Genomic DNA, 24,136 nt, shown 5'->3' on the forward strand with positions numbered 1-24,136 from the left:
CCCCATGGTAGTGATGTCACAGAGGCCACGCTGCCTGCCTCACCCTCTCTGCCCATGTGTCCAGAGAGTTAATCATGATGTTATGGAAGCTCCCGTCTGTTTGCAGTCCTGCCAGGAAATGCATGAAATCTTTCCCTTTCCAGTGGGGACGAGGAATTAGGTAAGAAACTCCACATGAATTCATGCATTTCTTAATTTTTTCCATATCTTTTAGTACGTTTCCAGAATGTGTTGTTTGTTGGATTCCGCCCTGCTCAGCTCTGGGACGGCTCGTCTTGGATCGGTGAGTCTAAAAGGTCGCAGCTGTCTCACACTGAAAGATTTCAGCTCCGAAGAAATCACGAGGTTACTGTGGGTGTCAGGAGACCTGAAGCGTCTAATAAAGCAGGAAAAGCAGGTATTGACCTTCAGGTAAACAAAGATATTCCAGTTAATCCGTGTACATTTTCATTTTGCGGCCTATGGTTGGGTCATTTAGAGAAGTTAGCTCTCCTTTCTATTTCAGTATCTGCCTCTGCTACAAGGGAAGTCCATCGCGATGATATTTGAGAAGAGGAGCACCAGAACAAGAATGTCCACCGAGACAGGTGTTGCATATCGGCGTGTTGCTCACTTCGAGTGCGTTGGGGAAAAAACTGTTTTCTTTTAGGGATGCTTCCTCGTGGGGTTACGCAGCTCGAGCCTGCCATTGTTGGCAGGAACAAAAGATCTGCTGAAGGCCGACGTCCAGTGGATTAGCAAAAAACACATGCCTTCATCCACTCATTCTCCCATTTCTTCCACCTCAGCACATTTAAATCTGTTTTATAGTGAAATATTTTTGACAGACAGTCTGATTAAAAGCGGTTACGTGCTCTTCATACCTGCAGGGATGGCTCTGTTGGGCGGACACCCTTGTTTCCTCACCTCACAAGACATCCACCTGGGTGTGAATGAGAGCTGCACCGACACAGCCAGGTGATGCATGCACACCTCATTTATGGAAGCATATGTGTGTCAAATTTCAAAATAAAAGTCAACACCAGAAATGCCTTTTCATTTCCAAAATTAAGCTGCGTTCAAGGACTCAAAAATGAAATGTAAAAACCAATCCGCCAAACGGCTTTTTCTTTTTCAGCACCGCTCATTCTGCCACTCAATTAAACTGATAAAGAAAACTGTATTTCATATTTCATTTTAAAAATGTTCTTTAGTAAATTTCAATTAGAAATATCTGAGCTCAAATGGATTAACAGAAATGCTTCTTTGCTTTCACAATGTATCTGCATCAATGGACTCAAAAATGAAATTAAAAATCCTTCCTGAGCCAATGAACGCAGCTTTAGAGTGAAAATGAAAAAGCATTACCGGTATTGACTTTTATTTTGAAATATGAGACACATCTGCTTCCATACTCATTAGCATAATCAATTCACAACAGACCCACTCCAATTTAATGGTGTTTTTGATGTTTTTACTGGGTTCTTGTGGTATTTGTCTGTTGATTGGGGACATAAATTAAGAAAATAAAGATTTAAATAGCTTTTTCTTAGTATTTCTTTATTTGAATCGTTGTGAATCAGGCGCAGATGAAAAAAGTTCGTATTTGGTTTGTCGAATCACATGCTAGGCAGACCTGTAGCTCCCTGCTCTATTGTGATGCAGACAAATAGATCCGTGTACGTCTTTGTCTTCCTCGACCGGGCTGGTGTCTGGATCTAAACATTACGGCTGGGTGGCTCCAATAATGCTCGCCATTTTTGTTGCACTGGTAATGGTAGCTTGTGGATGTGAGGGAGGGGCTGTGCGTTAGTGTGAACAGATGGGTGACGGGAAGTGGGTCCCGCCCACAAGAAGTATTTTACTAATGAACTCCTGCCGCTCTACAGAAACTATGACGCAGGTTTTTTGATTTTGCCACAATCATAACCCAAAGACCGCTTGGAACACTCTAACAAAAGATCAAAAGATGATCGGAGCGGGTCTTTAATTCACTGGTGACTGTTAAAGTTTTTGTTTTCTTGGTCACCCGTGATCTCCAGGGTTCTCTCGGGCCTCTGCGATCTCGTTCTGGCTCGGGTGTACAGCCACTCCACGCTGGAGGAGCTCCACAGGGAGGCCTCCATTCCCATCATCAACGGTCTGTCTGATCTGTATCACCCCATCCAAATTCTGGCGGACTTTCTCACTCTGCAGGTACCCGGGTTGTTTTTTTAACCCCCGTCTATACTCACTGGGTTCTCTATAGGACTTTCTGAATCCTCTCTATCGTCTTGTAGGAGCATTACGGATCCTTAAGCGGACTAACCGTAAGCTGGATTGGAGATGGAAATAATGTCCTCCACTCTTTCATGATGGCTGCAGCCAAACTGGGTGTTCATCTCAGAGTTGCCACACCAAAGGTTAGTCTCTCTGGTTATATGCTTGTGGTATAGACTACGTCCAAATTCCCTCCCTACTCCCTATAACTCCTAAAAGACTTCATAGTGTGGTACTATCCAGTGCCCTGGATTTTAATGCAAATCTTTTTTTTTCTTTTTTTTTTTAGAAATGGTCAATGGCTTCAATAAATGGTTTGTAAATGATCAACAAAAAATAAACTTCTTTGATCTAGTGAGCATCAATGCACACAAGTTTTTGCTGCGACCTCTGAGAGGTTTCAAGGGCGCTGGAGTTTGGAATTGTAGATTCAGACAGCCTGACAAAATGGCAAAGGCCCCAGTGAGTAGAGAGGGAATTGGTGCACAGCTGTAATGTTTGTTTTGGAGTAACGGCGTGTCGTCGTCCTCAGGGGTACGAGGCGGACAGCAGTGTAATCCAAGAGGCTAAAAACCTGTCCAAACAGGTGAGGAGTTTGTCAGCGCTCACAGGTTGATCAGCCGCTATTTCTCACAATAAAAGGATCTAAAGGAGTTACTGCGTCTAGTTAGTTACAATTTGATTTGGATGTTGTGTTTGAACACATTCCAGTTCATACAAAAGCTTATCTTTGTAAAAATAAGACAGATTTTCTGACTTAATATTTAAATGTTAACAATGAAACACAGGAGGTGAACTTGAGTATTTGCATAAAAATCCTATAGATTCTCAGTTTAAACTTAGTTGCAGTATAAAAAAAGTTTTTTTTTTGTACTTATCTTTCCAAGGATTATAGCTGGATTCTACAAATCAGATTTGAATTTTGAAGACTGTGTTTCCATGTAGGAATTCACAGATGAACTGCCTCTTTTTTTGCTCTCTCTCAGCACGGGACACAGCTTGTTCTGACCTCTGACCCGATGGAGGCTGCCCACGGCAGCAATGTACTGGTCACTGATACTTGGATCAGCATGGGACAGGAAGAGGAGAAGAAGAAGAGGCTCAGAGACTTTCAAGGATACCAGATCACCATGAAGGTGAACGAGAGAACTGAAAAGTCATAGTGTTGCAGCCTTTTAACCCTTGTGCTATCTTGTGGGGGTCCAGATGCCTCCGAGGCACGTTAACGTTGGGAGTGGGGTCATCTGGACCCCCACAAGATAGTACAAGGGTTAAGGCTGAAATCAGCGGAAAATAAGACTGGAGTTGGAGTCTAATCTTTTGATTCTGTCTTCAGACCGGAAGTGTGGCCGAGCCCGACTGGACCTTCCTTCACTGCCTCCCCCGGAAACCGGAGGAGGTGGATGATCAGGTTTTCTACTCGACACGTTCTCTGGTCTTTAACGAAGCAGAGAACAGGAAATGGACCATCATGGTGGGTCACAGGCCGGAATATTGACAACCTGCTCGGTTTGATCCAAGTCCATGGCTGGTAACTGGACTAATGATCTCAAATGACCTTTGTTTCAGGGTCTGATGGTTTCCCTGCTGACTGACTACTCTCCACAGATCCCCTCGTCAAAATTCTAACAATTTCCCCCTAATAGAGTGAGGTGTATGTGGATTTACTGTCAAGTGCAAATCATTAGACTTCCTCTCAGCACTTCAACGCCAATAGATTACTCCACAGTTGTTACGTTTACAATGTTTCCTACGATTACTGAGTGTTTAAAGTTTAAAATATCAGGTGCTTTCTTCATACATTTGAGGAATGGGGAGAATGTCTTAAAATGTGTAAAACTTTTTCTCTGCTCAGCTTATCAGATTTATTGTTTTTTATTATTTTGCACCTTTGCTTATTTGAATGAAAATAAATAACGCAAAAAGATTATTCACCTTACTGAGCTGATAATGATTTTTTGGGGGGAATTTGAGTCCGTTTTTTGGTGAGAAACCAAACAGCAGAACTATCCTTGATTGTTCCTTGATTGTTGCTGGGTCTGTGAAGGCAAAATAAAAGTCAAACAATGTGAAAATAAATCATGTTTACAACAAATCTGAGTTTGCAGCGCTTTGATTTTATTGTTGACCAAATTGTTTACACAGGAAATAATAGATTGGGACGGTTTTGCAGAATTTACTTAATAGTGATTTCTCCAAGTTTTATATTATGTTAATAAAAGGTTAAACGGGAAACAAGATGTGATTTTAAAAAAAATACAGCAAGATGCGTTCTCATACATTATCATACAGTCATTTTTTTGTTGCACTTCCTCTGTATGATGTGTGGTACATGATATCTTTATATAATATTTTCTATTTAGATGTTTATTTAGGAGATAAAATAAAGAACAATTATCTATTATGAACAAGCAAAATGGTCTCACTCTTTTTCTGTGGTGTTCAACGGTGAAACAGCACCATCTAGTGTACCACGTTGGTACTGATCCTCTTTTCTCATTGGATGATGAGGTGATGACGTGTGGATGCGGGAAGGTATGATCTTCGTGTGTGGTCCTGCTGAAAACCAAGCGTCTCATTTCATTCATAAAACAAACACAGATGCTAGCTTGAGTTTAGCATGCTAACAAACTCCAAAAAAAATAGACTCCAAAATAAATAAAATGTACTCTTGACATTAAAATGTATTTTTTTTCTTTCTATTACTTGATAAAAGTTTAGTTTAAGGTAGAAGGAGTAAAAAAAACGAGAAGGATAAACTCGCTAGCAGCTGTAATGGTGATATAATACCGTTTTTCTCTTCAGACCACCCACACATTCCGACGGGAGGCTGCTCGAAAAGGCAGCCGCGAGGCGGGGAGGCGGGGCGGCGGAGGGGGGGTGTCGGAGGACGCCATTGCTGCCGCAGCTGGCCGTTTAAGATTCGTCAAAGGGGGGGGGGGGGGGGTAAACCGAAGGTTTTCGTGTCCGCCGGGCGCTAACGATCCGACTGTCCCCCCCGCCAGGGTTGTCTCCCTCCGGACGGGAAACCAGCAAAATGGAGGTGTTATCCCGGCAGGAGAAGGGAAAGCGGAGCCGCAGCGTTCAGCTTAAGCAGGTAAAAAGAAAAAGTTGGCCGAGAGTTTCGGGGGACAACAATGGAGGAAACTTTTACCCAAATTTGGCTAGCTAACCGCACTTTTAGCTCCCGTTAGCCGCCATCCAGCTGGACGAAGTTGTGGGTGTTGTGATTTTTTGGTCCCACAAACTCTGCCTTTTCCACTATAAACTGCAACAAAAAAAATTAAATTTAGAGTTGCTTTCCTTTAGTCCTAAAATTCAAAATGATTCCTCACAGATGTGTGTGCCGGTTTGCAAAGATGCTAATCAACTAAACTTTGCTTTTTTTGACACAGAAAGTTCAAAAACATCCCACCAAACTAAATCCAGATGTCCACAACGGTGTAGTACATAAACAATAACGCTTAAATTACTATTCTAACCTTTAAAAACCTCAAAGAAGAAAAAACGAAAGTAAATATTTATTAAGGGAGCATTTTTGCTAGCTTATCGATTATCGAAAGGCTTATAATCATTAACCACCGATTGGACTGTTTTCTTCTAGTAATATATATATATATATATATATATATATATATATATATATATATATATATATATATATATATATATATATATATATATATATATATATAATTTCAGTGAATATCTTGTATATTTTTCTGTTTTGTTATCCCTAATGTCTTTAATAAAGAAAATGCATGCAAAAAAACGAGTACAAATACATATAATAGTTAAAAATATATATTTTATTTAACTTTATTGTCACACCATGTGGGTACAAGGCAAGAAAAATACTGTTGACATTGAATGTTTTTAATAGATTTTTAAAAATGTAACTGTCAAAACAGCCAAATATTGTTCTATCCAATTCTTTTTAAACTACAAATATGGAAAATTAAGACTAATAAATAGGTTTGTTTAAATATAACTTTATGTGGATACAAGACAATCAAATACTCCTGAGCATGTGTTTTTTAAAATAACCTATGTACACATAGAGCTAAGACTGCCCGTTAAATAGAAAATAGGTTTTATTTTGTGGATACTAAATACAGCTAGCATCCAACCAAAAATGCATTTTTTTTCTGTAGAAATAATTGGTTAATATCAGAAAAAGAATCAATTGTAAATATTAAAAATGACTCTCTCATCTGCCCTGTGACCAGGTCACTGTCAGGCCCTTTTATGGCTCCATGAATATCTTGCTTTTCAAAGTAAATCTTGTTTTTTTTTAGCGTGCTCACATGTAGTGGATATCTCCAGATGCAGTTATTGAACGTTAAAGCTGACTTTAAATGTGGATTTTGCTTCAATTATCAGGATTAAAATGCCACTTTTATAGGGGGAACCATGCATTGCTGTTTTCCCTTCGTTTGAACGCCTCCTTCCTCCTCCGCAGACTCCTACCGTTGCACCGGCTGTGCGGCGGCCCGGCCTGTCACCATGAACGCCAGCAGGAACTGCACGCCGTCGGGGCGCGACGAGGGTCTGATCGCCCTGGAGTCGGTCTCCATCGTGTGCGTCACGCTCCTGGCGGGCCTGGGGAACCTGCTGATTGTGGTGACGCTGTACCGCCGGCCGTACCTCCTCACGCCCAGCAACAAGTTCGTCTTCAGCCTGACCTCGTCCAACCTGCTGCTGTCCCTGCTGGTGCTGCCGTTTGTGGCCGCGAGCTCGGCGAAGCGAGAATGGATGTTCGGCGTGGTTTGGTGCAACTTCACCGCTCTGCTCTTCCTGCTCATTAGCTCGGCCAGCATGCTGACGCTCGGAGCGATCGCCGTGGACAGGTTTGTTGCTGTTTCCCTCCAAAAAATACACCAGAAGTTTGAGTTTTTCCTATAGAAATGATTATTTGTTTGTATTTTTCTTTCTGGATTTTCCTTTTTAGTGTTTAACCCCCCCCCCTCTGTCATCTGAATCACAAAGCTGCCTCTGTAGTCTCAACAGCCTTCAGTTCTCTCTGTTCTCACGCTCCTCTCAGCACCTTTGGGGTTTCCTGATGGCACTGCTGCTGTCAAATCTCTTGTCTGATTGCAGCTTTTAGCAGAAAGGCTGCCTCTGGTGAGTCTTCTTGTCTGTCATCCCTACAGGTACTACGCGGTGCTCTATCCCATGATCTACCCCATGAAGATCACAGGGAACCGCGCGGCGGTGGTCATAGCCTACGTGTGGCTGCACTCCCTGGCGGGCTGCCTGCCCCCGCTGTTCGGCTGGTCCTCCTTCGAGTTCGACTGCTACAAGTGGAGCTGCGTGGTGGCGTGGCACAGGGAGCCCAGCTACACGGCCTTCTGGGTGGTCTGGTGCGTCTTTCCCCCGCTATTCACCATACTCGTCTGCTACGGCGTCATCTTCCGCGTCGCCCGAATGAAGGCGCGCAAGGTGCACTGCGGGACTGTGGTCGTCGCTCAGGACGACGGCGCTCACGGGAACGGGCGCAAGAACTCCAGCACCTCCACGTCCTCCAACGGAAGCCGGCGGAGCCTGGTGTACGCGGGAAGCCAGTGCAAGGCCTTCGTCACCATATTAGTGGTGGTGGGGACCTTCCTGGTGACCTGGGGGCCGTACGTGGGGGCGGTGTGCACGGAGGCTTTGTGGGGGCGGGGCAGCGTGTCTCCGGGGGTGGAGACCCTGGTGGCGTGGCTGTCTTTCTGCAGCGCAGCGTGCCACCCGCTCATCTACGGCCTGTGGAACAAAACGGTGAGGAAGGAGCTGCTGGGCATGTGCTTCGGGGATCGCTACTACAGAGAGTCCTTCGCCACACGCCACCGGACGTCCCGCCTCTTCAGCATCTCCAACAGAATCACGGGTGAGGAGGTCAGACGACCCCGTGGCACAAACTCCACTGAGGCCGCCGTTCATTAACCCAAAGCAGCTGGGAGATTGTCGTTTTCTTTTTAAAGAAACTGTTGAGGAAATGGAGTTGTTTTCCAGATTTGGGCATGTCCCCACACCTGACTGCCATGCTGGCTGGGGGAGGACACCTGCTGGCCCCGGGAAGCAGCACGGGAGACACCGGCTTCAGTTTCACTCAGGACTCCGGTACGAGCCGCAAACGGGAAGACACAAACACGGCTTTTACAAGACATCGTCAGGAGCCGAGCTTTTATTCTGAAATGTCGATACTACGGAAGTGAAGCATCTTCCTCTGAGAGCAGGAAATGCAAAACAGCCCGGTTCTTATAACAAAGAAAAAAAAGCTGCTTTTTCAACTGTATAGTAATAAAACACATTTATGAGGTTATCAATATTCTGAATTATATTTAGCACATAGTAACAGTTTAACCCTTGTGCTATCCTATGGGGTCCAGATGACCCGATCCTTACATTGACGTGTTCTCCCTACCATGACAAAGGTGGATAAAGGTGGAAAGATTTCATGTAATCCATGGACACCAGTGAAAATCACAAATCATTGAAGAAAACAGGTTCAGAGCACTGTCTAGTGGGTCTAGATGACCCAACTCCAAACGTTAAAGTGCCTAGGACAGCACAGGGGATAGACAAGAGTCAACTTTGTCTCTTTCTTAAAGCTCAGCTGTTTGAAATCGGCTTCTAAATACATTTTTCGTCCCAAAATGTGAAAGATTAGAAGTTTGAGTTATGAAAAACTTTCTATAAAAGCCTTCGTTTGTTTGGAGCCCAGGCACAGACGTGATGCTGCTGGAGAACTCCACCGACGGCTCCTCCCACGCGCCGCATCACGGAAACGCCTGCGGGAAGAGGCGGAGCTCCGTCACCTTCGAAGACCAGTTGGAACATTCCAAAGGTACCTGGAAGCGGCGGGGTCACGGCGGGTCAGGGTGCAGTGGCCCGGAGGCACGTTAACGTTGGGAGTGGGGTCATCTGGACCCCACAAGATAGCACAAGGGTTACTGTCTGCGGGGATCAAACTCTTGTGCACTAATCTTCTTTTCAACCCGGTTTAAAGTTCCTACTTCTCATTTATCTATTGTTCGTGGTCCCATCAATGAGCTATCAGGCGCTTCAGCCTTTCGTACGTAAAGTAAGCTCTTGATGTGTGACAGAGTTGTTTTTAAATGATTTCTTTAAACCTTTTTCTGTTTTCTATGTTTTCTTCTTTGTCCTCAGCTGAGAACTCCTCCTCCACCTCCTCGTCTTCCCCTGTCCAGGTCCAAGCAGAGCTCCACGAATGTCTGGACACGTTCGCCTCCGGCTTGGCGAAGGCGATCGAGAGCGACGCCAAGCTCGCCCTGTTCGGAGAGAGCCTGCAGGGGGCGCTGTTCACCACGCGGCCGGCACAGAGACCCAGATACCTGGACGGTCAGAGACTGAGGCTGGAGAGCATCGACGAAGGCATCGTCAGAGACGACAGGGAGGAGGAGGAAGAGGAGAGCAGGTCTGGCCTGTGACCGGGCCGCTGGAGGACATTCACGCGTGACCTCTGACCCTTTGTGCTGCCTGTAAGGACGCTTGGATTCCCTCCACGCTGGTACCACTTACCGTACTTGAAACGGTGGAACAGGTAGAGCCCACCTGTGCTGCACCAGCGTCCTGGAAACGGTTTTCACACAGTGAAAAACACATTCATGTCATTTCTGTTTTGTTTTTTACATTTACATGAACCCAACAGGATTATGTATGATTGAATCAGGGAAAGGTGAAGGTAGAATGAAGGAATGCATTCTTCATTTCTGATAACAAAGATGCACTTATCAAATCCAAATTCAACTAACTTCATTTAACCCCGAGGGGCAATTCTTTTTAAGGTGCAGAGAAATTGACATCCCCCAAACGCATTCAAAAGAAAACCTGCAGCGCTAGAAGAGGCTCAGATTCAAACCTTTTTTCACATTTAACTTGTGTAGGAACCCTGAGCATAAATGCAAAGCAGCTACCTGATGGGATTAGGAATAAAGAAGCTGAGTCCACTAGAAGATCGCTTTCCACTTTCGACAAAACAAGTTCAGCTCAATTCTGTGTCACGATTTGTGAAAGAATTAAAATAATAAAAACCAACCCCAGAAGGATCCAAAGTTTGAACGTGAACAGCTGATGCATCAAGGAGAACGTTAGCATTCCAGCTGTGGAGCAGCTGCTGTTAGACATCCGTGAAATCCAACCCAGACGTCGTCAACAGAGGAAGTTTTGTAGCTTTAGTCATTTTTTTAAAAATATTTTATTTACTTTAATGAGGAACTGGCAGCATTTTAGTGATGAATTATGTTTTTTTTAACAGGTACAGCTTTTGTAAGAACAAGCTACATAGGAACAGGTATTTTTATATTATAGGAACTATAGGTACAAACGTTTGCATTAAAGTTTTACACTCAGATTTTGCCTCCTGTGTCTTTACTTTCACTCCTTTCTCAAGAATTCACACTGAATGTTTTTAAACCTTTAATTTTCCATCAGGTTCTATAAAACAATACACCTTTTTATTTATTTTTTTTAATGTTTTAGGGAGTCACCGTTTTCCTGTGTCAACAGCAAAAGTGAAAGCATTTGCGTGTTTCTCTGTCTGTACTGACATGCGCGGCGGCCGCGGCGGCAGCAGCAGCTGCAGGAACGCATCCACAGCTCTTTGCTACAAATTCCCAAAAAATAATAATATCCAAAGTTAACACTGGGTTCGCCTTCTCCAAACAAAAAACATTATTGCACTTGACATCCTTTCACGCGCTCCGCCTCACACTGCATATTTGTAATGACGTCCTCTCTGCACTCGCACAGACGCAGGTGATCCTCACAAACATCGGTAAGAAAATCGTCTTTAGAAAAACACCAGGGGCTAGAAATTCCACTAAAATTACAACGTCGTCTCTACTGAACCGGTACAAATCTCTGGTTTTCTTCAAGTGCTGGACAGCAAATAGTGTTTTCCTCGGTGGCGGGCGGGCGGCCTCCTGGCAGCGCCGGCTAGTCCTCGTTTTCCTGGCCTGAGCCTTCAGAGCGGTCGCCCTCCAGTCGATCTGTGAGGTGGGAAACGTGGGCGTCAGACAGTGGCGGAGAACGGCGAGGTTTGCTTTCATGTACCTGATCTGATGTGATTGAGGGAGGCCAGCATGCGGAGCATGAAGGAAGCCGGGACGGTGATGGTGTTCCTGGTTTCCTCCAGCATCAGCTCGTTCCGGGTTATCACCTTTTCCACAGGAGGAGGAGGTGGTCAGTACTTCTGGACAGCGTAACTCACATCAGGGCCATTGACTGTATATGAGAACTGGACTGAATGACTCTCCTCCTCCTCCCCCCCCCCCCCCCCCCCCCCCCCCCCCGCGTTCCAAATAGGAGGTAATAGGAGTCAAAGCCCCCAAAGCTTCTATTGACAAACAGCTGTTATTCAGTCACAATATGTCAGGATAACTATTCTAATAATCCTAATATAAAATTTATTAGAAGTGATTTGAGTTATAAACTGGCCAATCAGACGCCTCGACAGAGTATGTGGTCGAGCCTTCGAAATATTTGACGGATTCTCCTGAGCGTGCTTTCAAGCGGTGGGGGTGTGGGCTTCCAACAAGCTCAGTGGTTGCCCTGGAAACGTCGACTCGGACCAATCGCTGCTTACTGACGTCTGGCTCCAACGCGGCAGCGTCCGTATTGCGGAAAAAATGGCGACAGACTTGTTTTTGCTTGGTTGGAATCGTAAGTACCGCATTTTTCTGAGTATAAAGTTGCTTTTTTTTTCTCTCCCGCATTATTTGGCCATGGATGCGACTTGTATGTGGTTTATTTAAAAATAAATAGGCTCACTTACTCACTGACAACCACTAGAGGGCACTGTCGGTGTGTCTAGTCAGTACTACTGAAGAAGAAGTGCCGAACCTGGCATAATTGTTAACACAGACGAAGAATTCAATGGATTTAGTGGTTTAAAGTGATATAAAGAGTTTACTTGACTTGTTAGCGTCTTCTTTATCTGAATAATTCTTCATATATTGCACTGATATAACTAGATTGTTTTAATAAAGCTAAATATGCATCAATGTGTTACGGCAGTGAAGCGTGCAGATATTCAAAAGTCTCTTATTATTATCTATTCCGTTATTTTAAGATAAATGTCTGTTCTTGGTCCTGTACTTGTACTTTTACTTGTTCTTGGTTTATTTTTCCTGTATTGTGCTTTTTTTGCGTCTGCGACTTTTACTCCAGAACAACGTATCGTACGAAAGTGACAGTCGCTCTCAGTGGGTGACATGGCGCTGACTTGGTCTCATGTCCAGTCAGCGGTCAGGAAATTCAGACGGTACCTCAACAGCCAGTTGTCTGTTGAAAGACGGCGACTCTTCCAGCGGCGACCATATCTTTATGTCGTAATCGATCCCAGAAGAGGCCAGAACTGAAAAGAAACGGGAGGAGAGTGCATCACTGGGGGGGTGAGGACCCCGCGGTCGGACGACGCGGGCGCTCCGCCTGCCGCACTCACTGGGGTCGTAAGGGTGCGGCTGCAGGCAGTTGACCACGTGGTTGTCGGCCTCCAGCAGCATCAGGTGCTCGGCGGTGTGTCGGTCCCAGATGAAGATGTGTCCGCAGTCCGAGCCGCTCATCACAAAGTTGTTTCCCCAGAAGCACGACTCCTTAATCTGGAGGCAACCCATCAGTTCATGAAAACGCAGAAAGGAATTTTACAACATATTCACAAAAATAATGTTGCATCCGCTCGTTTCATTAGTTCTGGATCTATCAGGTTGTGTGTCGGAATCCCCTCACTGCTCATTATTTATTGACTCTTTTATCAGGCGTTTGGCAATTTTTAGGGGAGTCCAAATCTACAATTCCAAAATCCAGAGCACTAGAAATGTCCCAGAAGTCGATGAGCATCAATGCTCACTGTATTGGCAAATATAGACCACAATGCATTGCTTTAGAGCAATTTGTTATTCAAAAACCAAAATAAATGGTCAAGTTTTCAGAACACAATGGAGTCATAATTATTCTTCATCAAATGTTCTTTTCTGGCATATTTGGCGATTAGAGAGAAAGAAAGTGGTGAACATGTGTTACGTTAAAGTCCTGTCTTTTAGAGGTCAGAGTAGTGGGAGAATGAAGACAAAGCCTTGGTGTTGTTAAAATGGCGCTGATAGTCACCATTGTCCTAGAGTTACGGTGGCCCTTGTAGACCATTTTGACGGAAGGCCTCCTGATATTCTGCGTCTCGCTCTCCTCCATCTCCCGCCTTTCCTTCCTCCTGCGAAACAGCTCCTGGATGCGAGCCGCAGCCGAGCGCCTGGGACAGAGAAAAAAGTAGAGGCGCAGTAGACGGTGGCCCTGAAGGGCAAATCACATCAACATGACACTCAAAACAAAAATAAATTAAAGATCAAAACGACAAATGATAAAGCAAAACAAGCAATAAAAAAAAAAACATTACATTTTAGAAATTAGAACAAAATTTCAGAAACCAAAATGTCAAACGCAAAATGAAAATGACACGTTTCGGAAAACAATCGTAATTTCCAAAAATCAAAATGAAATGTTAAAAAACTGAAACTAAACCGGAAAAGGCACGTGCTACGGGACATCCCTGATTGGATGAAGATATTTCTTCTGGCCATCAGCATCATCACTACCTATCGTACCTACCTTTTCCGGTTTTGTATCCTTTCATTTTGCAACGTTTCATTTAGATACATGGAAATGACTTTTGTTTTCCGAAATGTTTGTTTCAAGGTTTGGTTTTTCTGGAATATTGTTTTTAATTTCTAAAATGTTTTGCTTTTTTCATTGTCTCTGTGATGGTTCCCATGTCATTTGCGTCGAGGGATTTGTTAATGGGATTTGCCCTTCAGGGCCACCGTAGAAAAGCCATGCGGTCACTGTTTTGCGTGTAAAGGCCGTGCTCAGGCCGCAAACCAGCCCCGAGTTAAGGCAGGCAGCACTCACTTTTAAAGACCCACTCCGATGAAACTGGTGTTCTTAACGTGTTCTTAACGTGTTCTTGTGGCGTTTTTCTGATGATGGAGGACATATAAAAAGAAAATTACACTTAAAATTGGATTTTCGAGTTTTTCTTTATTAGAATCCTTGAGAATTCGGAGCAGATGAAAAAAAAGTAGTTGGAAAAAAGCTTATTTGTGACGTAGAAAATATGCTGGGCGGGCGACAAGCTCTCTGCTGCGCTCCATTCTGATGCATCCACTTACAGACAAACAGATCCATGTTCGTCTCTGTTTCCGTCGTCTCAGCTGGAATCTGGATCAAAACCGTACGGCTGGATAGCTACGATATTGCTCGCCATTTTTGTTGCCCTGGTAGGTTGGAGGTGTGAGGGGGGGCTGTAAGCTAGCGGGAGAGTGGAAAAACAAAAGGGTGATGGGAAGGGGGCGTGGGATTGCTCCATGCCACCAGTCCCAGCCACAGCTCAGAGGTGAATTTCTCATGCCGCTCTGCAGGAACTATGTCCTAGACCCAGATTTGTTAGATTTTGGCTGAAAATAACAGTGAAGAGACCACTGGGAAGACTTTGACGATTGATCAAAAGATGATCGGAGTGGGGCTTTAAAGGAACCAGACAGGGAGTTCTGAATCCTCACGGCTCTGCCGAGTCATGAACCGTCTTCTGCCGTCCTTCTGTCCATTCGATGCATTCGCTGACCTGTGCTCGCATGCAGCCGCTCAGCTGGAGGTCATTAGTTCAGTGCGACGCCCAAACCAAGTCTGTCACGCACCGTGTTGTTGTGCGATGGGGCTTTATGCGCCCCCCGCACAGGAACATGTCACACACCTGGCAGGTTAGCTGTTTCCGTTTTGTCGAGCAAACGAGTTACCTGATCATCCTATCTCCTACTGCCGATCCCCTGGAACTACATTCAGATTTCAGGTAAATGGAAACCTGGCGTTAGAACTACCAACCCCTTCCCTTAAAAGTTTATAATTCTGTGCTTGGTTGTGTGTAAACAGAAAAATCGAAACGTTATTTGCACGTGACTCACCTTTGACCCTGTCCTCTTAATCTGGACATCGGGATGGGAATAGGATCGTCGTCGCTGTCGTCGGAGTCCTGGCGGCCGCGCGCCGGCTGACTCTGGCTGCCCTCCCCCTCCTCTCCAGCTGGCTCCGCCCTCCTGCAGCCCCCTGACGTGTCCTCTGAAGCCCCCGACGGGTTCCTGTCCCGAGTCGCCTCCGCGCTGACCCGCTCAGGCGAACCCTCCTCCGGGCCCGACCTGCTGGGACCGGCAGAACCGGAAGAGGAGCAGGGAGGTTCGGCGGAGGGGGCGGGGGGACTCTGCCGCTCCGAGGACTCACTGCGAGCTAAACGGGGAAGGATTGACGCTCATCTTTACCACTGCAGGAACCTCAGGAGAAATAAATGTGTTTCTACGCGTCTGGAGAAGAAACGTCACCCTGCTGGGAGGCTGAACTCTCGGGCGTCCGGCTCTCTTTGCTGGGGGGGGCAGAAGGCTCCAGGGTTTTTGGGTCTCCGCCGCCCAGAGAGCTGGACCTGCTGCTGCTCCTGTGAACGGAAACCGTGGAGGAGAAAGACGTTCAAGCTCCATTCAGACAAAAGGACAATCAAACCCTTTGAACGCACATTATGAGCATATTATTTCATCGTAACAGCATATTGTGCTGTTTTCCCGTTCAGAAAGAAATTGTACTTAAATTTGCAAAAACTAAAAGGAAGACGAGGTGAGTAATACAGGAATAAGAGCACAAAGAGGAATAAAAAATCTTTGATTTAGTTACAGTAACACTGATGATTTCAGACCATTTTTTTTTATTGTAGATGATATTTTTGATCTTGATCTTCCATAATTCTGTACAGTTATATTAAAGCAGCAAAAGCTTGCCAACTGTTTTTCTTGACCTCTTTTTAGGGCATGAGTTCCTTTTGAGATCAACCAGAGACTGTATAAGAGAACTGGACCAAGCTAGACAACGTCAGTCAGCAGGGATTAGTCCGAGTCGGTCTGAGTCACGTCTCCATGTCAGGTAGAATGACGGCGTAACAGCTGTTTATTTCTCTATAGACGTCTTTGGGATTCTGGCTTTTTGGAACCAGCGGGTACTTCCTGTTTGGAATGTGAGGAAGGGCAGTCCAGTTCTCATATACAGTCAATGGTAAAAGCTCGTGAATTGAAGGCTTTTATATAACTTTTTATATATACGATGGAAGTGGAAACTAAAAAGGAAAAAGGCCTTTTTGCTCCCTTGGTAGCTTCTGTTTGGTATTCGGTGTTTAAGTCGTTCGTTTCTGTCGATTTAAATACCACTTTAAATACATTTTGGTTGAAATGACCCTAGAGGTTTTGCAGACATCTCCCTCCACTGACCACTCATCTGTGAAGTCCAGCTTGATGGTGCTGGTGGTGGTTCCCTCTGAGCTGTAGTGCAAGCTGAGGACCGGTTCTGCTGTGTTTGGCCGGCTGGTGGACACCGAGGTGGTGGCCGGCGGCACGCTGCTGCTGGCTCCTGCGGCCACAGATTCATCATGAGGGGGGCCTGCAGCTCCTGCAGCTCCTGAGCAGGAAGAAAGAGGAACACACAACCACAAAAAAAAAAAACGCTTAACAATCATCACTGATACGTGACATGGATCATCTTCCTGTTGTTTGTGGCACGCTGGAAATATGCAATCATTTGTTGCGTTTCAGTCACACAGAAATGAAAACATGCAGCACGAGTTAGGGTCGACCACCAAGACAACAAGGCAGAAAACAAAAAAAGTGACACACATGACAGCTCCTATACGTGACATGCAGAACCATGCATGTGCTGTGCATGGGTGCATGTCCTTAAAAATGTTAGAATCTTTTAGAAAAAGACATAATAACACAGTTAAAGGAAGCCTGTTTTAGAGTGGCCACTAGCGGCCACTGGTGGTACTGCAGGACGTGGTGACAAAAGCGTAAGGACGGCGAACACGGAGGACAGCACAAGACGTGAATGACTGAAGAGAGAAGGGGGACAGAGCGGGAGGGGGGGTCGGGGGTATGAGGGGTGGGACGCACCCTGCTGTTCATCAAGACTCATGGATCCCAGCTGTTTGTTAACCACAGACGAGGGGGAATCTGGAACACAAATGACACCGACTGAACCTCCAACACTGACGTCACAGCTGATATAAGGGCGCTCACGGGCACGGCGCTCCAGAGCTCAGTGCTGTTAAAAACAAAAAAGTGTGCAGCTCCAAAAAAAAGAGCTACACAGCTGTTAGAGATAAGATCTTAAAGACCCACTCCATTAAGAATTGGTGGTTTGGGAGTTTTTAACAATGTTCTTTTTTTTTTAAATAGAGGACAAATACAGAGAAAATTGATCATAAAATTGCACTTCAGAGTTTTTTTTCTTAAAATCGTGAATCAAGAGCAGACCAAAAAAATTGTGTTTTTGTAAAAATCGTTGTATCGTTAGGTAGAAAATGCCTCAGCTCCCTGCTCCTCTCCATTCTGATGCATCCCGATGCAGACGACCAGATCCACAAACGTCTTTGTTTTCCTCGTCTGAGCAGCTTCTGACTCTGAAGTGTACAACTGGACACCTGCAATGTCGCCCGCCATTCGTGTTACACCGCTCATGTTAGCTAGCAGGAGAGCATGTAAACAGAGAGCTCTCAGCTACAGGGAGGTGAAAGGGGGTGGGGTTGCTCTGTGCCAACAGTCCCGCCCACAATTTAGAGGGACATTTCTACTGCCGCTCTGCAGAAACTATGTCTTAGAAAACAACATAGGCTTTTGGATTTTGGCTACTAACAGCATAGTCCTAATTCTAAGACCGCCGGGAACACGTTTACAAAAAGGGTGATCGGAGTGGGTCTTTGACAAAAACAAGACGTTCCCACATGCTTACTGCACCTTTTTGTCTTCCATTTCATTCAAAAACTAAAAAGATAAATAAATAAATAAAAAAGCAAAGGCATGTTGCTAGGCAACCACACAAATGCACAAGCTGGCTGCTGACATACTCCCACAGGTTCCAGATAAATGTTGGAAAAAAACAAAGAAAATGCAAATGTACATCATTTACTTGATAAGAATCAAACCAGGTGCACTATTGGAGAGCCTGTGTCAGATTCATGGACCCTTCAGCATTTTAAATATACAGACCGTCCACCGTTAAGCTTAAACTATGACTGCAATCCCTTTCTGATGAAACAGCCTTTCCTCCTGAAATGTGAAGGGATCCGTCCATCAAAAAGCCTCTTCCAAACTAGTAATGAACAAATTTCAACTGTTTTCAATCAACAAATCTACGACAACATTTTAGGGCCACCAAAAGAAAGAAAAAGGAGAAAGTAAAATGATGAGATTTAAAGTCGTAAAGTTACAAGATTAAAATCAAAGTTAGCAGAGCAGCAGGTGAACGCCGCGCAGCAGCAGAGCAGACCGACTAAACTTAGCTGAACAGGTGAGCTGAATGTTTACCGATAACATTCCAAATGTCCGGAAGCTCATTTGTTTGATTTATTAATGTTTTATTCATTGATGGGGGGTTTGCAGGATCTCTGCAGCCCGTTGATGAAGACGTCGGTGTCCCTGCAGCTTCAATCCTTTCTTCCTCCATGAAAGACAAGATCTCCACGTCTGAGGAGGAGCACTTTCTGGCATTTTCACGAGACGTTTCATCTGGAGGAAGGGACGTATGTAAAGCTGTTTACTTCGCCTTCAGAGTTCATGACAGTTATATGACATAATGAGACAAATGGACTTCTGGGCATGTGAATGATGACGGCAGAATATAGATGCGGTCCTCTTCACCCAAACGTGTCTCTGAGCTCCTTATCTTACAGATGAAACTCTGCTTTACCGACACCGAACCCCGGAAAGACGGCTCCACTGACAATAACCAGATTTTGAGTCGCCAAAAGGTTCAGAATTTCTTTGTTTTTGAAACCTATCTGGAAACAAAACACTCCTCATGTTTCATCTTAAAGCAAGGCTCCGATAAACAGACAACTTTGCTGTAGCGGGTTAAATCTACAAGTGAGGAACAACAAAAAATATATATATAACCAACCAGACATTGTAGTGGTAGAGGAAGTGATTAAAGAAGAGAGGAAAGCCGTTGTGGTGGATGTGGCAGTGCCAAGCGATGGGAACATCAGGAAGAAGGAACATGAGAAACTGGAGAAATACCAGGGACTCAGAGAAGAACTGGAGAAAGCCTGGAAAGTGAAGGTGACAGTGGTGCCTGTGGTAATTGGAGCACTCGGGGCAGTAACCCCCAAGCTGGAGGAGTGGCTACAACAGATACCTGGAAAGACCTCAGACCTCTCAGTCCAGAAAAGAACAGGAACAGCTAAGATACTGCAGGACCCTCAAGCTCCCAGGCCTCTGGTAGAGGACCCCAGCTTGGAGGAGAAACCACCCACGGAGGGTGAGAGGTTTGAATTTGCTGTCTTTAGGTCTGAACGTCTTCCTCAGGAAAATGGACTCGCCGCTCTGATGGGGGGGGGGCAGTGTGGGGGTCAAGTATCCTGTCCGGTCACAGATTATGCAACCAGCAGTGCAGCAGACTGAAGAACACCTTCGTTAGAAACCCTTTCTAATTTCTTTGATTTTCAGATTTTTTAGAACATTTAGGATCCCGTCAGCTTCAAGGACTTCCTCCTAATTTCTGGAAGTCCAAATAAAGCTCCAGAATCAGCTTTTCCACATATTTCTTAAAAGATGCTTACACAAAAACCATCCTGTCATCCACATTCATCAGGTTTGTAACCCGCAGCACACCTGCTTTACAGATGTTCAGTCATATTAAGGGCTTCAGCATATTTGATCTCCATTTACTATATTGTGCAGTGGGAAAAGAAAGCTATGATTACTAATTCTTGAGAAACTTTAGCTTCATTTAACTTCTTAACACCTGATTTTCCAGCAATGGAAAAATAAAATCCCTTTTGTTTTTGCTTTCGTATAGATCAGGGGTCCGCCACCTCCAACACTAACAGGCTGGTTTCTCATTGGCCACAACTTGGTAGGAGCCGCAAATCAAGACTTCTTTGTATTTATGTTACTTTCTTTCATGATATGTATAACTGAACTTATTAAACATAACTTAAAAAAATGGACCAACAAAGAGAAGATAGCATTTTATTCTACCCCTGACTTTGGTTTTTACTCTTGAGAAAACAACACTTTAAAAAAATAAGACACCCTGGACTACAGCTGCTGCAGCACATTTACTTCAATCAAACATGTAAAACAATATAAATTAATAAAAGCATTTTTTCCTGTTGTTTTAAGTCTACTTTAGTGGGTAGCCTTCCTTTTTCCTACTTACTAATGTTAACCTGAATGTTAATATCACTTCATTGGTATAAGATCCATTTAAAAAGGTTAAATGAAGTCCATGCAAATATATATCTATTTATCTTTTCCCCTCTGGCCTAAATGAGCATTTTACAGCATAGCAGTTTGCTTTAAATGTGTCCTAATAATAAATAGAACTTAAAGAATTTCAAACTTTTGGTATAGTAATAGTTTGAATATTTCAGCATTTGAAATGTGAGCACTTCGGAGGAAATACAAGGCTTTTTGATGTTAGGTAATGTCAACAGGATGAAAATACATTTTAATTCTACTGTTATACAAACCGTAAATTCATAAATTTAACAAAATAAATCTTTTTTTCAATCAAAGAGCCACATGCAGGTTGCAGTAAGTTTGAGGCTGAAGTGATTTGATGCATATTGGCATCAATGGGTGTCAGAGCTGAGCCGCCACTCAGGCTACATTACATCCTCCTACACGGTCACAATCCAATGGATGTTTGAGGTAAAAGAGTTTACTATTTAACCGAAACAAAATCCTCCAAAATGCCGAGAGTTCAATAAAATCAAACCAGACTCAAAGGTGTCAAAGAAAGGAATTTTGAAAGATAAAAACAAAACTCAACAGTTTTAGAACAATTACAATAAGTTGAGTCTAACTTCAAATGCGGCTGAAGGCCTTTAGCTTTGACACGGCGTTTTCATCACCTGCTGTGTCCCTTCATCATACTGGAGTGACATATTTAAACAGAAGTCAGAGATGCTTCTAAGTCATGTCTCAAATAGAAATGTTTTTTTTGTTTTTGCAGAGCATTGTGTTCTGCATCCTGATTGGCTGTAGAGCATTGCCAATCAATCTCTTCTTTGCTGTGTCTTCTGTGCAGAATGCCTTCCGTTTGACATCAAATCTTCAGTCACGATCAGATCTTTGGTTTCATTCATACTGGACTTCTTTTTCTCTGAAGGTTAGAGTTTAAACGAGAGAGAAACGCGTGAAAATGCTCATGTGTGTCTGAGGAAAGTGGATCAAGTTTGTAGTGAGACGTGGAAAACAAAAAAGTGAAAATGCTTGCTATGGGCTGCATGGTGGCACAGTGGTTAGCCGTCTTGCCTCTCAGTAAGACGCTCAAGTCCCGGCTGGGGGACCTTTCTGTGTGGAGTCTGCATGTTCTCCCTGTGCATGAGTGGGTTTTCTCCAGCTTACTCCCAAAAAAACATGCTCCATTTGTTCATTGGTCACTCTAAATTGTCCCTAGGTGTGAATGTGAACGTGAGTGGCCCTGCGACAGACTGGCGACCTGTCCAGGATGTATCCCGCCTTCGCCCATGGGTGGCAGGGATAGGCTCCAGCAGCCCTGTGACCCCGAAAAAAACAACAAACGCTTCATGTCATGATCACAGACTAAAACAAAGCTGCAAACCTTTATGGTGCCACTCCAACAGAAGACACGTCAGGTGAAAACCCAAGCAACAGGCAGAATAGAGGGTGGAAACGTTAGTGAGGGAGGGGCAAACCGAGGACAAACAGAGGCTGCAGGGGGTGGTGGTCAGTAGAAAAGACAACACAGGCAGGAGAACACTGAAGGGGTGGTTAGCATCAGCTCCAGGAAGACCATCTGCATTTTGCTCAGAAGAATAATCGTTTGTTGCTTGAAGGTTTTCGTGAAAAACACTGTCGATAGTGATCCCCTAAGGCGAAGAATACTCTGAAATATCTCAGTTTTTATCCTCAAACTTTGATCGGACTGTCATCACAGCTGGGAGAATGAAGAAAACGAAGAAATAAACTTCACTTTCACAGCAATCAAACTTCGTTTTTGATTTTTGTGTTACAATTTTTTAGGAGTTCTTTCTTTTAATAACAGCAGAAGGTTTGCAATAATATTGTAATAAAACCACATTCCTAAAAGAACGTCCATTTTTCCATCACTATATTTTTCAAAGTATAAGTTGTGGGTTTTTGCACGACTTGTTTGCAGTTTTTTTAATTTTTTTTTTATAAATATTGGCTCATATATTTGTTATTTTCTCTCCAACAGCTGCTGGTCAGCTACTCCTCTGATTACATCTACCTGGCCTTTAGCGGTTGTTCCCCGCAACCACTAGAGGGCACTGTAGGCGTTTGATACCGACAGCAATTTTAAAGAAGAAGCTGCATCCACAACAAACATCGAGGAGAATCTGATCGTTCTGCTCCTAAACTTTATGATACCTTTTTTTAATTTGCATTCAGATATTTTTTGTTTTTATTTTACCGTCCGTGGACGAATGTGGGAAAGCAAATCATCAAACTGGGTCACATAGAAGTAGCGCTGAAAGCGCCATCATTCAGCCGCAGCTCCTGCAGTACAAGGTAAAGCTCATTGAATATGATTTTTTTCTTCTTTATTATGCTGTGACTTACAGTTTGGAGCAAATTGTAGTCCCTAAAAGTATGGTAGGTAAAAATTAAAGATCAACACAGTTGATTGTAGAAAATGTGATAAAAATCAGAATTCTGTTTGTGTGACTGAGGTTGTGTGATTTTAGGATTTCACTGAGTGTCTTTCTGGAGCCACGCAGAGGGGAGTGAGTAGAAATGGCGGCAGGGGGTGTGGCCCTGGGGTTGCTGTGGTGGTGGGAAGGGTTCAGAGGGTGGGTAACCTGCAGCAGCAGCAGGGGGAGGAGGAGGAGGAGCACTTCTTTGTGTCCGTCTCTCAGAGGCTGCTGGGGAGGAGGAAGGAGAGGAGGACGAGGCCGCTCTCTGGGCCTGTCCTGGGGGGTCGCCCAGCCGGAGCAACCTCTGCAAACGCCTACACACTAAACTTATGGGCAACCGGCGCGGACTGTATTCTGACAAGGAGGCAGAGGGAGAAAGGAATGAAGGAACAATGAGAAGAATGGGAGAAGCAGAAAGAAGGACAACAGGATGCTAGAGGAGAGGAGAGTGCCCCCCCCCACGCTCTCCGTCTCACACACAAAAACACTGAAGATGACTCGTCTGCTCTAACCTGAGACGGTGGGCTCAGAGGTGGGCGTGGCAGTCGGCATCTCCGTTCCATCGGTCTGACTCCTCTGCTCGGAGTCGGGAGAGGACGCGATTGGTGAGGAAGAAGGGGCGGAGCTCTCCAGTGGGGAGGAGCTGGACGTGGGGGTTGCTGTGACTGTAGAGGATGATCCCGAAGATGAAGAGGACCTGGATTTTAGTGTGGCGGCGGCGGCGGCTTCTGCGGCACTGGCAGGTTCCTCTGGGGGGTTTGGCCCCGAAGGCCTTTCGGGGGCGTTGGGCTCCTGCGTGGAGTCGACTGCTGGGGCAGGGGGGTTGTTGATCCCCCCCTCAGGACGAACAGCTGTTCCTGGAAAAAAGCAAACAATCATGAAAAACGAGACGTTTTATTGTCACAAATAAGAACAGACTTTTAAACCAAATAGGCAGATTGTTTTAACCAAATGAGGGAAAATGTCCAGCGTTGGTCTCCAAAATAAAACCATCATGGCAGATTTACAGACGCTACATTTGGAAAAGCTTGGACATCCAGTGATTTCAGGCGAAGGCTTCCGCAGCCTCACCTCTGGGCCGAGCCTGCGGGCGAGCTCCTCTGCTGCTCTGGGCCTCGCTGGCCTCCTCAAACCACCGGGACAACATGTCGGACATCCTCTGCATCAGCGACACGTTTGGACTCTGTTCTC

The 24,136-nt window shown here is 44.7% G+C and overlaps 3 protein-coding genes and 1 long non-coding RNA gene across 17 annotated transcripts in view; 2 read left to right on the plus strand and 2 right to left on the minus strand.

The window, feature by feature from the left end:
• On the plus strand, positions 1-4,333 carry otc (ornithine transcarbamylase). The gene is made up of 10 exons (XM_004081420.4): positions 1-160; positions 259-397; positions 506-587; positions 870-957; positions 2,022-2,175; positions 2,259-2,381; positions 2,771-2,824; positions 3,225-3,374; positions 3,575-3,712; positions 3,808-4,333. Exons 1-10 carry the CDS (start codon positions 75-77, stop codon positions 3,865-3,867), a joined length of 1,074 nt encoding a protein of 357 aa, XP_004081468.1. The 5' UTR covers positions 1-74; the 3' UTR covers positions 3,868-4,333.
• On the minus strand, positions 4,171-5,153 carry LOC144988617 (uncharacterized). The gene is made up of 3 exons (XR_013652559.1): positions 5,029-5,153; positions 4,665-4,797; positions 4,171-4,277 (listed from the first exon to the last, which is right to left on the minus strand). It is a non-coding gene; the product is annotated as an uncharacterized LOC144988617 (long non-coding RNA).
• gpr161b (G protein-coupled receptor 161b) lies at positions 5,051-10,594 on the plus strand. Of its 2 annotated transcripts, XM_004081421.5 has the most exons (6): positions 5,051-5,335; positions 6,701-7,088; positions 7,392-8,107; positions 8,233-8,340; positions 8,945-9,067; positions 9,391-10,594. In XM_004081421.5, the coding sequence occupies exons 2-6, from the start codon at positions 6,745-6,747 to the stop codon at positions 9,669-9,671; spliced, it is 1,572 nt and encodes a 523-aa protein (XP_004081469.1). In that variant the 5' UTR covers positions 5,051-5,335; positions 6,701-6,744; the 3' UTR covers positions 9,672-10,594. The 2 variants fall into 2 exon arrangements, with proteins under 2 accessions (XP_004081469.1, XP_078795248.1); XM_078939122.1 differs by lacking the exon at positions 8,945-9,067 and having other exon boundaries at positions 5,117-5,335.
• Positions 10,595-10,646: 52 nt separating this feature from the next.
• The window catches only part of dcaf6 (ddb1 and cul4 associated factor 6), a 39,570-nt gene continuing 26,080 nt past the window's right edge, over positions 10,647-24,136 (minus strand). Inside the window, exons 9-21 of one of the 13 annotated variants that reach the window (XR_013652557.1) lie at positions 24,017-24,136; positions 23,458-23,802; positions 23,111-23,299; positions 17,211-17,270; positions 16,533-16,719; positions 15,603-15,712; positions 15,192-15,510; positions 15,027-15,062; positions 13,348-13,527; positions 12,686-12,842; positions 12,510-12,598; positions 11,296-11,401; positions 10,647-11,231 (exon numbers count right to left, since the gene is read on the minus strand). Coding sequence is in view for 12 of the 13 variants with exons in the window: in XM_011489227.4 (XP_011487529.1) it covers positions 11,179-11,231; positions 11,296-11,401; positions 12,510-12,598; positions 12,686-12,842; positions 13,348-13,486; positions 15,027-15,062; positions 15,192-15,510; positions 15,603-15,712; positions 16,533-16,719; positions 17,211-17,270; positions 23,111-23,299; positions 23,458-23,802; positions 24,017-24,136 (1,910 nt within the window). In the remaining variant the exon portion in view is untranslated. The remainder of the gene's footprint in view (positions 11,232-11,295; positions 11,402-12,509; positions 12,599-12,685; positions 12,843-13,347; positions 13,528-15,026; positions 15,063-15,191; positions 15,511-15,602; positions 15,713-16,532; positions 16,720-17,210; positions 17,271-23,110; positions 23,300-23,457; positions 23,803-24,016) is intronic. The other 12 variants (XM_078939115.1, XM_011489227.4, XM_078939116.1 and 9 more) reach the window with 12 other exon arrangements.

This window comes from Oryzias latipes, chromosome 21 (assembly GCF_053564925.1).
Source record: "Oryzias latipes strain Hd-rR chromosome 21, Olatipes_Hd-rR_3.1".
In the NCBI taxonomy this organism is placed as follows: Eukaryota; Metazoa; Chordata; class Actinopteri; order Beloniformes; family Adrianichthyidae; genus Oryzias; species Oryzias latipes.